Source organism: Wyeomyia smithii, chromosome 3 (genome assembly GCF_029784165.1).
Source record: "Wyeomyia smithii strain HCP4-BCI-WySm-NY-G18 chromosome 3, ASM2978416v1, whole genome shotgun sequence".
Taxonomy (NCBI): Eukaryota; Metazoa; Arthropoda; class Insecta; order Diptera; family Culicidae; genus Wyeomyia; species Wyeomyia smithii.
Genome location: NC_073696.1, coordinates 178,352,656 through 178,368,387, shown reverse-complemented (window position 1 = coordinate 178,368,387; position 15,732 = coordinate 178,352,656). Strand labels below are relative to the sequence as shown.

General features: G+C 40.8%; 1 protein-coding gene across 2 annotated transcripts in view; it reads left to right on the top strand.

Moving 5' to 3' along the window:
• Positions 1-15,732, top strand: part of LOC129726663 (protein eva-1 homolog C) — a 421,987-nt gene that overhangs the window by 363,307 nt on the left and 42,948 nt on the right. For both annotated transcript variants that reach the window (XM_055683616.1, XM_055683617.1), the window contains exons 7-8: positions 6,633-6,776; positions 6,938-7,216. In XM_055683616.1, the coding sequence (XP_055539591.1) occupies positions 6,633-6,776; positions 6,938-7,216 (423 nt within the window). The remainder of the gene's footprint in view (positions 1-6,632; positions 6,777-6,937; positions 7,217-15,732) is intronic.

The following is a 15,732-nucleotide window of genomic DNA, read 5'->3' as shown; positions in this document are numbered from 1 at the left end:
GCATCCTGGAAAGCAGAGCGATTTGCAGTTCCATGTTCCAAGTTTCCAATCGTGGTCTTTATTTCGTTTCCTAGGTCCATGCCGATTGTTCCGATTCGTATTATCTCTTACGTTGTTTGTAACATATTGTAGCGGCTCATTGGGCCTTCCCCAACCACCTATTTCACCGGGGGACCATCGTGTCAGCTCTGTTTATAGTCCCACGTTGACACTAGGATATTGATCAGCCGCTCCTAACATTGAGATCAGACGTTGTTTTGAGTCGCACCATCTTGATGAACAGACGCTTGGGTCGACGAAGCATTTACTCTACCGCCGAAATATGGTTTACGCTCCAATGATCCACCAACACTACTGAAAACTTCTACAGCTACCATGTAGTTCATTTAGGCCGAGCAAAGGGACGCTGTGCTTATCCTGCTGTTTGTCGTGTAATGTTCTCCAGCACTTCGCATCGAAGCAGTCGTTGCACTGTCCCCCAAGCGTAAAATGGCCCAGAGATGGAGGGTTCGAATAATCTAAGCTCTAAGTTTCCAATGCTTCGCAATTCAATTTTTCTTTTTATATTCAACTAGCTGTCATGGCAAACTTCGTTCCGCCCATTTTTTTTAAATTTTTTAACCAATCTAAATTGATTTCACCTACATCCAAAGATTCAACCAAAGATTCAACTTTTTTGTTTCTAGTTTGCAGATGCCTAACAATATGGTTCGAAATGATTGGTTTTATCGAAATGAGAACATCCTTGCTTTTCAGCCTTTGTACATCACCTCGATTCTAAAAATACCCATATTGGATGACATTCTGTCATTTTCAGCTGACTTCCAAAAACTGATCTTGGACTTCAGAATGGCTATCTGGCCTCTAAGCGTTATTCTGTTTCCGAAAAAAAAAACCATATTGGGTGATGTTTGGGCTGTTTCCCAGACATCGGAAGTCGCCATCTTAGAATTTAACATAGTGTCTGAGGTTGTATTTTGGCTTCTGTGCATCATTACGATTACGAAAATACCCATATTTGATAAAATTTGGTCACTTTCGGCTGTTTTCCAAACCAAAGGGGGGGGGGGGGCCTTCCCTCCTTCCAAAGTAGGGAGAGGTGTCAAACCATGATAGGAACATTTTTCATCCCCAAAAACCTCCACATGCCAAATTTGGTTCCATTTGCTCGATTAGTTCTCAAGTTGTGCAAAATATTGTGTTTCGCATGTATGGTACCCTCCCTTTCTGAAGGGGGTGGGATGTCGAACGATCATGAAAGTATTTTTTGTCCCCAAAAATCTTCTCATGCCAAATTTCATTCCATTTGCTTGGTTAGTGCTTAATTGTTCGGAAATTTGTGTTTCATTTGTATGAGAACCCTCCCTTCTAGGAGAGGGGGGAGTGTTGAACTAACATGACAATATTTAATGCCTCCAAAAAATTTCACATGCCAAATTTGGTTCCATTTCCTCTTATCAATTCTGGAGTAATGCAAAAATTTGTGTTTCATTTGTATGGAAGCTTCCTTTTCCATAGAAGGAAGGAGTGTCAAACCATCATATAAACATTTCTGACCTCCAAAATTTTCCGCATTCCTAGTTTGGTTCTATTTACTTGATTAATTTATGAACTATGCAGAAATTTGTGTTTCATTATTTAAGAAATTTGTGTTTCATTATTTGTTTCATTGTTAAAGAAAGGATGGGGTGACGATCTACCACAGAAATATTTTTGTTCTTGTGAACTATCACACACCAAATGATAATTTATAATTCAAAATGGTGTCTGGGGTCGAAGTTTGTGTTTCATTTGCCTCCCTTCCAGAAGAAGGAGGGTGTTGAACCACCATTGAAATATGCTTTGGCCTTAAAAACTTTTACATGCCAAATTTGGTTCCATTTACTTGATTAGTTCTCGAGATGTGCAGAGTTTTGTATTTTTCATTTGCAATGGACTCCTCCCTTATGAAAGAAGGAGGTGTGTTGAATTACTATGGACATAATTGTCACCACCTAAAACATTCACATGTCAAATTTGGTTGTATTTGCTTAATTGGTTCTCGAGTTGTGCGAAATTTGTGTTTTATTCATATGGGACCCCTCCCTTCGAAACAAGTGAGGGGTCTCGAATTATCTTAGGAACCTTTCCCGGCCCTTAAAACCGCTATTTACAAAATTTCATGCTGATCGGTTCAGTAGTTTCCAAAACAATATGGATCAGACAGACAGACAGACAGGACTGCATTTTTTATGTTTAGATGTGTATCAGACATTCCAAATGCACAACCTTTCTTTTTAGAATGTTCTTATATATACTTTATATTTACTTCATTGGCCGACGGGCCGTTACCGGTCTAGGGCCGAATAAGTTTGAGATGTCCAGCTTCTTCTATCTTGGGCAGCCGTTCTCCAGTCACCTCGTACACCAGTAGATCGTGCATCTTCTTCCATCTCACACATCCACCTCGTGCGAGGCCTACCACCGAGTCGACGGCCTCTTCCTGGTTCTCTGCTGAAGATAGTTTTGGCGGCTCTTTCGTCTGGCATTCTGACTACATGTACAGCCCACTGAAGCCTGCCACGTTGTATTACCTTCACGTTGTATCAGCATGTGTGTATACTTGGTACAACTCATGATTCATGCGCCTGCGTCGCACTCCATCTTTTAATTTGCCGCCAAGTATCGATCGCAGGACTTTACGCTCGAAAACTCCGAGCACTCGTCGATCAGCTTCCTTCAGCGTCCATGCTGTATGTCTGTAAAGGGCCACCGGGAGTATCAGCGTCCTATACAGCGCTAGTTTTGTACGAGTTTGCAAACTTCGGAACCTTAGCTGGCTACGTAGTTTGTAGAAGGCCCTGTTTGCGGCTGCAACTGGTCGTTTAACCCTTAAATGCGCACGGTGTTAAAAAATCATCTGAAAAAATAAAATATTTGTTCAACAGGGTAACTGCTCTAAAACTAACCAATATGTATAAAAAAATTGAAAGATTTACTTTTTAATGTGCAAATATTTCCATGTTGTTTTTAAACAACACTGTGACTTTATCGCAGAATAAAGTCGAAACAATTACTTTTGTTAATAGTAACTTTAAAATTGACCTTTTGTTAGTATAATTACTGATAATTCAAACATTTTCACTAACCACTAACCTTATTTTAAAATTTCTTTTCAAAGACAGTCAGCATTAGTCGGGAATCTCGACATGTTTTTTTTTCGTTTCCGAGATTTTGACACCAAAAATAAAAACAAAACATTCAAATACAGTACTTCCAGTTGTTAAGTTTTCTTCGTTAGAGTCTAGAGAGTTGTTCGAATGAATTTTATTTCTAATAAATACTAAAATACGTATATTTTAAAACGTTTTTAGCAGTGTTGTTTTAAAACAACATTGCGCATTTAAGGGTTAACTTCACGGCTCATATCGTTGTCACATGTCACAAGCGTACCAAGATAATCAAATTCATCAACCACTTCAAATCGTTCCTCATCTATCGCCACCTCAGTACCAACACCACGGGAACTCCCACGCTCCCTGCCAGCAACCATGTACTTTATTTTGGCAGAGTTTATGCTGAGTCCCAACCTCGCTACTTCCGTCTTAAAAGGCCTGAAGGCTTAGTCCACAGCCCCTACGGTCGAAACCAATGATATCAATGTCGTCCGCAAAACCAAAGAATATGCGTTGTTTTGTGATGATCGTACCGTTCCTTTGCACGTTTGCTCATCGTACTGCGCCTTCAAGGGCGATGAAGAACAGTAGGTTAGAGAGTGCATTTCCTGCTTCAGGCCATTTAACATTACGAACGCGACTGATGTCTCGCCAGCTATTTGCACGCATGATATTGAGTTGTACGCCACCTTAAAATTCACAAATAGATGGTGAGTCTGCAAGCTTTACTCCCGGAACTCATCGTGGATCTGTCACTAAATCCGCGACAGATCCTCGAATGTTCTTATGAACAATTCAATATTTATTTGAATCGAAAGAGTAGACTCGAAGCTATCATAATTACAAATGCACTACTTTTAAAGAAATCTTTGGCGTGTCAAAGCATATTTCTAGATCATCACAAGTTTGTTCTTTAGAATGCTCCTGTGGTTGGTACGAGAGTTCGAACCCCATTTTAGGGTGAAAAGACAGACTTGAACTTGTTTTGTTTAGAGAGAAACTCTAGAGTCTAGATAATTAAGTTCAAGTACCGTTTTTCGAATGAAAACATACGTTTAAAGAGTAACTTTCGCAGTAAAGCATGTTCATTATTCTATCAATTTTTGTATGCAATTTTTTTCTCTCGTATTTACTTTACTACTACTTCACTACTTCCATCAGTGAACACTTTATCATCGGTTCAGAGCTTTTATTCATTCTGTTCCTGACAGAAAATGAAGTAAATCTCAAATTGTTTACTCATAAGGTGGCATCGTACGGTAATTGTTACAATAACAGACGAAAGACAGATCAAATCGATTTTATCGCCGATCGCCAACACTGATTATGGTGTATGTTGAATCGATATTTTTTTGATATGCTGTGTGAGAATAAAAGTATTTGTGCAAACATGACCGAATCAAGTACCAAGCAATAGTTTTGAGCTCTCAAATCCGAATAAAGGGATGTTGACGAGAATTTTTCAAAATGTATCCTTTATTGTTTTTAACAACAGAAAAAGCATCAGTACATTTAGCCGAAAAACTCGAACTTTTATTATGTTCACATTATGCGACGCGACGCGAGACCAGACAAACAACACTTATTGTTCTTACAACATATGATATGTTGTAAGAACAATAAGTGTTGTTTGTCTGGTCTCGCGTCGCGTCGCATAATGTGATCGTCGGTTCTTACGTTGCACAAAACATCGAAAATACAGTTTTATTATGTTATTTATATTAATTATTTCAAGAAAGTGAAGATCAAATATCACAAATGTATAAAAATTTGTTTTGGAGAGGTTTTCTTCGGTAACATAAAAACCTCCGACAGTATTGATTAGTATATACACTAAAGCCAGTTTTTTACGTAGATTTCAGAATTAAAGCAGTTTTTTTTTCACACGGAATTCAAAGAAAAGTCGTTTACGCTACATGTTTTTGATGGTTTTTCATTTTCAAATCTTTTATTTAGAGTGACCGGTGAGTTTACTTAATTCAATTACTGAACATTCACTGATTTGGATTAACCTTTTTAGATATTTTCTTGATTTTCAGCTTGATCCACAAGTGGAAATAACACTGCTATTAATTTTCGAAAGTGTTTAGTATGACATGAAATGAGGGTTTTTCCCCGCGGATTTCAAAATTTAGGCAATTTTTTAAGCGGATTTCGGTAATTATGCGTTTTTTTTTCACGCGAATTTCGGAATTTAGGCAGATTTTTTTACACTTTACGTATCCCGCGTAGAAAAAAAACTTTAGTGTAACGAGTTTTTATCAAATCACAGTAATAAAAATACACCTTTTTATACCTCGTTTGCTGTAATCAGCATAAACCTGCGTTCGTGTGCTGAAAAAGTGTGAAGTTCATTGTTTAGATTACAAACAATTCATAATAGCGGAGGTCAAAATTTTGAACAAAAAACAGTGTTGTGTTGTTTCCAAACAATTGTGCCAAACCAGTATGGGTGGTTTCTCAAATAAACTCTAATTACCTGGATACGACGGGCTCTCGTCAACTTGCGTGTACCCAATTGATTAGCATTGCTATTCATTGTAACACCCAAGCACCAACACTCCGGGCACGAATAGGCATTTTCATTTTACTTACAGGTTGACCCCTGTTCGGGGTCCATGAGTCAAGTCCATTTTATGTAGGATCGTACGAAAGGATGTCAGTAGCCTGTACTGTTGATGTCGTGACTAACTATGTCAGTGAATACTGATGCATGTGGCATTGATGCTGCAAATTGGCAATTTATAGTTCACCAAACAGCCCAGCCAAATTCATTTCCACAGCGGCTCCATGATGTTCTATCGAAGAGCAGTCCAATTGGTCTAACACTAGTGTGAATAAAATTTTCTTTGCTATGCTTATGTTGAGATCGTAACAACAATCAATACGATATATTTTGCATATCTCCCAGCTCATCTGTCGATGAAATTCACATTATTGGCTGAATTTTAACCATTCTAAAGTTATAAATAAGTCCCACTGCTTTAGTACCTCAACAGTTTATCCCATGTGCCTTCGCTAAGCGGGATTTAATAAAGTTCTGCTTTGTGTCAATTTGATTTTCATGACCTTCCTATAGCTCCAAATTCGTTCATTTCAGTCTGAACAATATCCACGTATTGGGACGGGTTCATCAATAGATGATATAAATGCAGCCGATGTCATTTATCCAATTTGTCGCCCAGTTACAGATAACAGATTCAATTAGTAGAGGTGGCAATATCAGCCATGCATAGGCACTTGCCGTCCGAAAACCGTCGACGGTGCGTTGTGACTGTCTCGGATTGCGACGGTACAACGAAATTGCGCTGGAACCAAATCAGCTGGATTGTCCTGTATCACACCACACGATGTCCGTGCACGGTAGTTCGCCAATGGCGTTCTGGCCGCCCGTGATTGTTGACGCTTCCTGTATTTCATCCTATCGTACAACACAATTTAATGAGTTTATAAACTGACGTAAGCCTGTTGTTTCAGCATGTCTTGCATCTTACGCCACAGAGACTGTTATGCAAAAATGCCACGGAAGGAGAAAATGCACCCTGTCAGCTGATAGCACAAGTTTCGGAAAACCGTGTCGTCCGGACTCGAGGATGTATTTAAAAGTTGTTTACACATGTGGTTAGTATCATGTTAATTATATTTCCGCTGAGTAGTGTTAATCTCTGCAATGATTTCCAAACATGTCACTACTAAAGCACGATTACCGCCACCAGTTTAAACTAAATTATTTTTCCATTATCCCATTTATTCACGCTTTCGTCGTCACGCTGCACGAGCAGTGCCACGGAAGGTGCTAAAGGACCGCTTCGAAGCTGCACCGGAACCGGACGAACCGTTGCAGAGTGACTTAGAGCAGGATCACGACGACTTGTACGATGAGGACCAGTTTTTCCGTGAATCAGACGCTCTCCCACCCGGACCGGCACCAAAACTGCAAGGTGGCCCATCCAGTAATCGAGTGTCTGACATTCCAGGCTACATGGTCACTAGCAGTACTCCTCCCATGCCGCCACGCTCGATACAGGATTTCAACCAGGACAACGACTTTTCCTTCGAGGGTGAGTAGTCACTATCGAAATCAATTATCTGTCTGCCTTTGTTAAAGCGCCTGGTCCGATAATATGTACAGCACACAAAACTGCCACGCAGTGCCTAAATAACCTAACATGGGACACACGAAGTTTTATAGCAAAGCTTTCATTATATGTACATATTTATTATTATCTATTGTTTTGAATCTCTGCTTTTTTGCACATGCACAAAGCATAATATTCTGATACAGTCCACAAACAAATTAAATAAAACTCGAACTGCAGAATCAACGTGATCAAAATTTTATAATGCATATTTACAGATATATATTTTTGTCTGAAAAAATATTGACTCTTGTTTTCTTATACATTCAGCATTATTTATAGTCCAATTTCCTGAGCATCCTAAATATTTAAATGACTCCATTGAACACGAAAAACAGATAGATGTAGTAGGTATATATAAACAAACACTCTCGCAGTTCCGCCGTCACAAAATAACATTACTCGCATTAGAGCACCGCTTGTTTTTCATACTGTGCTCAGGATTTCGGGACCGTCAAAACGGGAAATTTTTCAAGCATGCAAAGATCCTCAGCGATGCCGAAAACCCAAAAAATAACTTGTGGACGTCATTACTCAACTCGTCTCTGGTTAATGTCTACCGGCAATGCTTTTGTCTTCCGGTTCGACGCTCACCAGAAATAAAAGGGAAGCAACGGTTTTATTATTATATCTGTATTACCTGTTTCTTCGATTTTTTTTCCATTTGCGTTTCCCATTGGCGAATATCTTGTAAACGACGTGCTGCGAATCCTCTTTTGATGAGGGTCATTCCCAAAAGTTTGTCGCGGTTTAGAATGATGGAATGACTAACAACTTTGAATTGACTTTGTAACAGTTATGCTCTCAAAAACGGAATGTTTTCTAATTTATTGCGGCGGGTAATTAATGCGGTTTTGGTTTTTACTGTAGAATCATACTTCAAACATATAATAAGTGTCACTGCAGTTCTAATGTTAAGCACTGTACATTTGCAAATAATGCCTATCACTGTGAAAGTAACCTAAATTCTAAATAGGGAAATGAATGGACAGCTGTATTAAACCCATTTTTGCCACAAAATTCTCAATGAAACATTTACGACACTGGATATTTAAATATTCTGATTGTGTTACGTTCACTAATCCATAGATTGACTGTTTTAAAATTCTTGCACCCTAGATTCACATACTGAAGAAAATAGTTCAACATTTCTCAAAAAAGAAGCGAGAAAAATTAGCATACCCAAGACAAATAAAGTACAACATCCGGGAGAAAATAGTATCGACAATTCGGTATCAGGTCTTGTACATACTAGGTTAATATTGTCGATACATACCAATCCTTGTATAACCGATTCGCTATGATATGAAAGCACAGGAAGAAAGTGGAAAACACCGCTACTAATGACTGTTTTACGAGCCGGAACAAACATTTTGTCTTGCATTAAAACATACACCAGAAGGCAATATCAATATCCTGTACGTTGTCAATATTTTGCTACAAAAAAAAATTACCCGACTTCAACGGTAAAATAATCTTACAATGTTAAAATAAAACAAAACTTATTTCCATCGTTCCTCTACTCGCCCCTTGTATCGTTCTTGAAGTTATCGAGAAATCTATATTACAGTCCTAGAGATGTGAGGCCTATGGCAAAAACATTTGTATTATATGTCAAAACAACGTGTTCGACGTGTTGTAAAATGCAAGTAACAAAAGTTGAGTACAAAAAACTAAATTCATTCAACAAAGTTTGATAATTTCACACTCTCTGAAACTTTGCCTAATAAACTATTCCACTATATTTTAAGACAAAAAAAATATGTTTATCATAGAATGCTTTAAATTTTGTCATTTTTATATTATGCAGTTTAATGATACGAACAATTGTTTCAAAGACATAATTAAGCTGGGATGAATGCAAAAGCCGCTACGGAGTCAAGTTTCATTTTTTTTTCTTTTTGGAGCACAGTGCCGCGGTTGATCAGCGGTCCATACATTTTTTTTTCCAAATTTATATTGGCAGTTGTCCACGAAGGGGGGGTGGGTGTAAATCGTTGAAAATCTGTCCACGTGACGTGGAATGTGGATGGCCCCTTATGAATTTCAGCTATGCTATTTGATAAAGACTAGCTGTCGATCTCGTAAAAAACTGCCCATAGTGAATGCTATTCAATTGGAATCTATACGAGATGGGAATCCGGAATACACTATTATTGACATTGATCTTTCTTCTTGTCGTATGTGAACTAATCTTCAAACAAGATTGATTTCTGAAAAATATGGCTGTTCTCTGTACGCACTTCGCGCTCAATGAGTTAATTTTCCGTCAAAACGCGTGTAATTATTGCTAGCTTAACCCTCTAGTGCCCAGTGCTGCCTTTAGACGGTCTCCAGTTACACCTCTAAAAAGCTTCAATCAATACTTGATAGTGATTTTTTCGAAGCTCGTCTGAAAATTAATTTGGGGACTAGAGGGTTAAGTTATTAAGGTGGTAGGGATTGCTGGTAGTCTTGAACCGCTAACATTGCAAATAGAATGCAATTCCTACAGAAAGGATTTGTCGTGGGTTGCTGTCACACCCAATGCACCTGCACAGATAGGCCAAATATAGACCACCGCACTGGTTTTGCACAGGTGAGGAGCGACATGTTGGCAGTAAGCGGGCTGGATACTATTCCGGAAAACATAGTTGGAAGGATGTGCGAAGACGAGCGTCCCAGATTGTTCTTTCGCTGCAAGGCATCAATCGAAGTAAGCCGACCATGAAGCAATTATTCAGGGAGTCCCTATACTGCCGTGATATGACATTGTGACGTAGATCCAAGTGATCAGTTTTTCAGTACGGCCCAAAAACGAATGAATTTCTCGTCACTTTTGTATGGAAATGTGTGCCAACGTCGCTTTGTTTTTTTGATTTTATGCAACGTACGGATAAGTTACAACGAAAAGGAAGATAATGAGAGATAGGTATTCGAATAATGAACAAATTGGTATGAAAAACTCATATTCGGGAAAATTGCACTTACGTTACTTTGTCATCTCACGGCAGTATAGCGCTCGCTGCTGAGGCTGGGGAATACTTTAGGCCCAAATACACACACGGCGCAATGACACCTTTTCAATACAAAATAGAAGGCGTGATCGCTATCCCGCCTTCCATTTTGTATGGAGAAGGCGTCATTACGCCGTGTGTATATTTGGGCCTTTACACAGGAGTGGTAGTTACACATTTGACAACCCACAGGCACATATACGCAAATGTTCAAGCCCTAATCAACCAACGTGTCCTTTCAAAACGCACAATGCAGTCAGGGTTTTTACGCAGAGGATACACTGCGTTAGTGCAAAAATCCGCGCATAAACCGCGTTAATTTGAAAATATGAGTAAAAAACCGCATCAATTCAAAACTCCGCTCAAAAACCACGTTTACTGAAAAATACCGCGTGAAAAACCAAGACGCTCTACGACCAGTACTTGAAATTGTTGTTGTTGTTGTTTATTGTTGTTTATTTCCTTTAGCCTCATCTAACTTCACAGTATAATGAGGGGTGATGGGGAAAAGCTTTTGAGTATAAATCTGGGGTTTCCAAATTTACTAACAAACGCCTAAAGTCCCCATATCTTTTACACAATTTTACAAAAATTTACTGCTACAGAATTACATAACACATTTACAATCAAATACATAAACTCTTGGGTTGCCGTCTGGGAACTACGTAGTTAGGCGGTTTTCTCGGTTATGTTGCAGTGTGTACCGGAAAAAACAGAACAGGAAGCAAATGCTTTCACGAGATAAAGCAGTAGACAGAAACTCACCTATTTCAGACAATAGACTCCAACTGGCTACGTTTCAGTTTGTTTTTGAACACCGGTACTGATATAGTGTAATCGAATAGCTCATGGACTTCGTTGAACTGTCGACATATCGAAATTATCGGTTCATTTCGTCCGTATTCGGTTCTCCGGAACTCCAACCTCAGCGGGTCTCTCCGGCGTAGGGGAATTGATGGCACATACAAATTTAAATGGTCCAGTATTATAAAAGCGTCAACAACACCTAGTAACAGTTTTGCCGCGAATACTGCTCTGATGTGATTGGTGCAGTTTTACGGGTAAACGATATAATACAACATTTTTGGGCGCTGATAGTCATGCGGTTTCTCAGGCACCAGTCTTGAAAGGGATCGATCATCCGCTGAAGTTCCTTGCAGTCTTCAATGTTCCGTATTATTAGATATATTTTCAAGTCGTCAGCTTACACTAAACTAGCTCCAGGTGGAAGCAAGCGGGATATGTCGTTAAAAAATAACAAGAATAATAATGGACCAAGGTTGCTACCTTCGTGTCAATAGAACGCCCGGGAAAGAATCCGTGTTGATCCGGTGATATGTATAATTTGGAAGCAGAAAATATGATGTCTCCTACCAGAATCTCAAGTAGATTGGAACCTGCGCAAAGTGATGTAATTTCGCGGTAATTGGCCCCATTACGTTTGTCTCCTTTTTTGTGGATGTTGTGTTCTTCAAGATAATAAAAACTACTAATAACTGGTAAGTTCTACTTTAATAGTCTAGTTTCTTTGGTGGTTGGAATCAGAATGAATATAATTTTTCACAGCTGTTATTTCATAGCCTTGACAGCACGTCAAGGCTAACTTGAATATTCCATCCCTTTTTAGAAGAGATCGTAGGGGTTCAGCCAATTTGGGACCCTACGATTTCGAACTGGACGGTCTGGCTGGGCAGGAGACAGGGAACGGCTACTGGCTAACTCTGCATCCTGGAAATCGTCATCTGATTCACCTTCAGGTATGATTGAAAAAGCTTCTTCAACTACAGGGGCAGCTGGTTCATCTGGAATCTCAGAAACAGCGGGCCTCACTGGTTGGAGGTTGAATTCATCCAACAGCATAGAGAGCGGAATGTTTGGTAATACTGAAGAACTGTCGCAATCGCCATGACGTTGTTTCAACTGATTTGTGTGCGAGCAAATGAGACGACAGAACGTTGTAGTTTACTCGGCCTTTGCGCTCCACAATCGTTCCAGGAATCCACTTGGTAGCATTGCGTTGGTGTACCTCTGCGTAGACCAGATCATTTGCTTCGAACTCCCGTTTGATGGTGTTGTTGCGTCTGTTGAACTGAGTGTTTTGTTACGTGTTTACTTCAGTTGGGCTTGGAATCTGTGGCTTGACAAGATCGAGTGTTGTACGGATCGATCTTCCTAGGAACAGGTTCCTTCAGGCAAGTTTCGACTCGGGGTTGAGCGGTACGTAGATAAGAAAATCTGGAGATGCTGGAATGTGGCCGTGTTTTCCCCCTTGACAAGCTTCTTGAGTCCCCTCTTCAGTGTGTCAACAAACCTTTCAGCCTGTCCATTCGACTGCGGGTGATACGGAGCTATAGTCAGGTGACAGATTCCGTTTGCTTCACAAAACTGCTTGAATGTTGAACTGGGAACCGTTGTCTGACACCAGGGTTCGTGGATTTCCATACCTTGCGAAGGTTTCTTCAAGAATTTCCAGTGTTGCTGTCGTTGTTGTACTGCGGGTGCGGAAAACTTCGGGCCATTTTGAGTAAGCGTCGACGATAACCAAATACACTGTTCGTTCGCTAACTGGGCTGAGGGCCTAGCCCAGTTAACGAATGTCGCTCGCTAACTGGGCTGACATTTCAAATGTCGTCAAATATCGAGGGGCATTTCGATGTTATGGCGCTAGGCAAAACTCTCAGCGAAAATTTGAAAATGTTTCAAATCAATACACTAAGAATCCTGACTGATGAACAGAAAATAAGAAAAAATAAATTATTAGCCTTGCGTGTGCTTTATATGCACTTACCGTTGCCTGGAAACATATTCTTTTCATAAAACATTTATTTGACCTGGAAACGAATAGGTAAACATCTAGTGGATCGCATGTGTGATGACAACCAAAATCCATTGAACTGAAAAAATCAATCTCAATTCACTATTCATGTGCCCCTATCTCGTTTTGACAGCAATATGCCAAACGCTGATTTTTGACGTTCATCTGCTTTTTAACTGGGCTATAGCCCAGTTAGCGAACGCCCAGTTAAAAAGCAGCCCAGTTAAACAGCACCCAGTTAGCGAACAGTTACTGTAGTAGTAACCATTCACGGGGCCAGCGTAGTCGATGTGAATGCGCTCCCAGGGTTTCGACGGAATCGGCCAGGACTTCAGATCGGTTTTTCTCGGGGATTTGGCGGCTTCGGCACAGGAACTGCAATGTCGAACACTAGTTTCTATGTCGTCGTCTATGTTTGGCCAGTAAACGAAGCTTCTAGCTAACGCTTTCATGCGATTCATTCCAGGATGTCCTCGATGCAATTGACGAATGATGCGCTTACGGAAACGTGCTGGAATAACGACCCTATCACCAAACATTATGCAATCTTGAACGATCTGCAGGCTATCTCGTCTGGTGAAAAACTGACGAATGGCTGGATCCTGTGATTGGGTTACAGTTTGCGGCCAACCTTGATTGATGTGCTGGATCACCTCTTGTAGGACTGGATCACGACTTGTTTCCTTGACTATCATTTCAGATGTAACCGGTAAAGCAGAGATGGAAAAAAAAAAAAAAAAAAAAAAAAAAAAAAGCAGCGATGATGTAGTCTTCGTCCGGTCTACTGTTTGAACTCATCAAGCGTGAGGAGATCAGCGTGACCAAAACTTGCAGTCGGCACGAAGTGGATGTCGAAATTATAAAGCATCAGCGTGAGTGCCCAGCGTTGTAGGCGATTTGCGGTGTAAACTGGAATACCCTTCTTGTTTCCAAATATTTTCAGCAACGGCTTGTGATCGGTTTGAAGAGTGAATCTACGTCCGAAAACCATTTTGTGAAAACTAGTAACTGCAAAAATAAGCGCCAGAGCTTCCTTCTCGATCTGTCCATAGCTCTGTTCAGCTGGTGTCAGTGACCTTGAAGCGTGTGCGATGGCCTTGACAGCGCCGTTCGAAAAACGATGCATAATCACTGCACCCAAACCATCCCTAGAAGCGTCACCTGCAACGATGATTTCCTTATCTGGATCGTAGTGAATCAGCAACAAATTGGAAAGGAGAATTGTCTTAAAACGTTCGAAAGACCTCTGGCATTCGGCGGTCCAATCCCAGCGAGCGTCCTTCTTCAGCAGACGGTCCAGTGGCGCACGAAGCTCTTTCATTTGGCCAACGAATCGTCCATAGTAGTTGATTGCTCCCAAATAAGATCGCAGCTGCGAAATGTTCTTCGGGGCTGGCATCTGGGAAATGGCGCGCGTCTTCTCAGGATCAGGGTGGAGACCATCCTTATCAATGATGTGACCCAGGAATATAATCTGTGGAAGTGAGAAACGGCACTTCTCAATGCGGAGATGAAATCCATAGTCTTGAATTCGTTCAAAGGCAGCGTAAAGGCTGCGATCGTGTTCCTCTTGAGTTTTTTCAGCAATCATGATGTCGTCGAGATATGGTTTGACACCTGGAATGCCGGCTACCATACTATCGATGATTCTCTGGAAAGCACCAGGAGCGGATTTGACTCCGGGCGGCAAACGGTTGTACTGGAACAATCCTTGATGAGTGTTGATGGTCAGCATCTTACGGAATTCTTCTTCGACTTCCACTTGGAGGTATGCATCTGAAAAATCGATGTGCGAGAAAAAGCGGGAACCAGCTAGCTCGGCAAACATGTCTTCCGGATGCGGCAAAGGATGGCAATCGGATTCCAGCACGTCGTTGAGACCACCACAGACAATCACCACAGACACGAACGTAGACGTTGTCAGCCTTGCGAACAACCACGATGGGGGCCGCCCAGTCGGAGAATTGAACTGGTGAAATGATACCTTTACCTTGCAATCTCTGTAGTTCGGCGTTAACTTTGGGAAGTGCAGCGTAGGCCAACGGCCTCTTTGGACAATACACAGGGCGTGAATTGGGTTTGAGGTACAGTTTCACTTGTGCTTTGGTGCAACGACCAAGGGAACTTTGAAAAACATCAGGAAATCTGGAACGAAGCTTTTCTACCAAGGGCTCGAACTTCTGCTGTACAGACTAGATCAGTGTGTTGAATGGAACTGACCAGAGATCGAATTGATCGATCGTCTCGATGCCGAAGACGTTGAGACCCGGTTTTCTTGAAACAAAAACTCGGCCTATTCTGGTGATGCCATGGACAGTGATGTTTGCTAGCAATTCACCGATGGTACCAATCTCGTCTCCGGATGCACTGACAGCTACAACTTCAGTCTCTTGAGTTGGTGGTTTGCCAATCTTTTCCCAGACTTGCTCGGAGATTATTGTGATGTCTGACGCACAGTCTAGTTGCAACTGGATCGGGAAACCGTTGAGAATCAACTTGATGAACTTTCGTTTCTTTGAGAGGTCGACTTTTTTAACCAATGTAATGCCTTTGGACTTGACCGTGTCCTTTTTCCTTGGTTTGTCGACCGGCGTGGATGACTTCTGCTCAGCGGAGGAACAATAGCC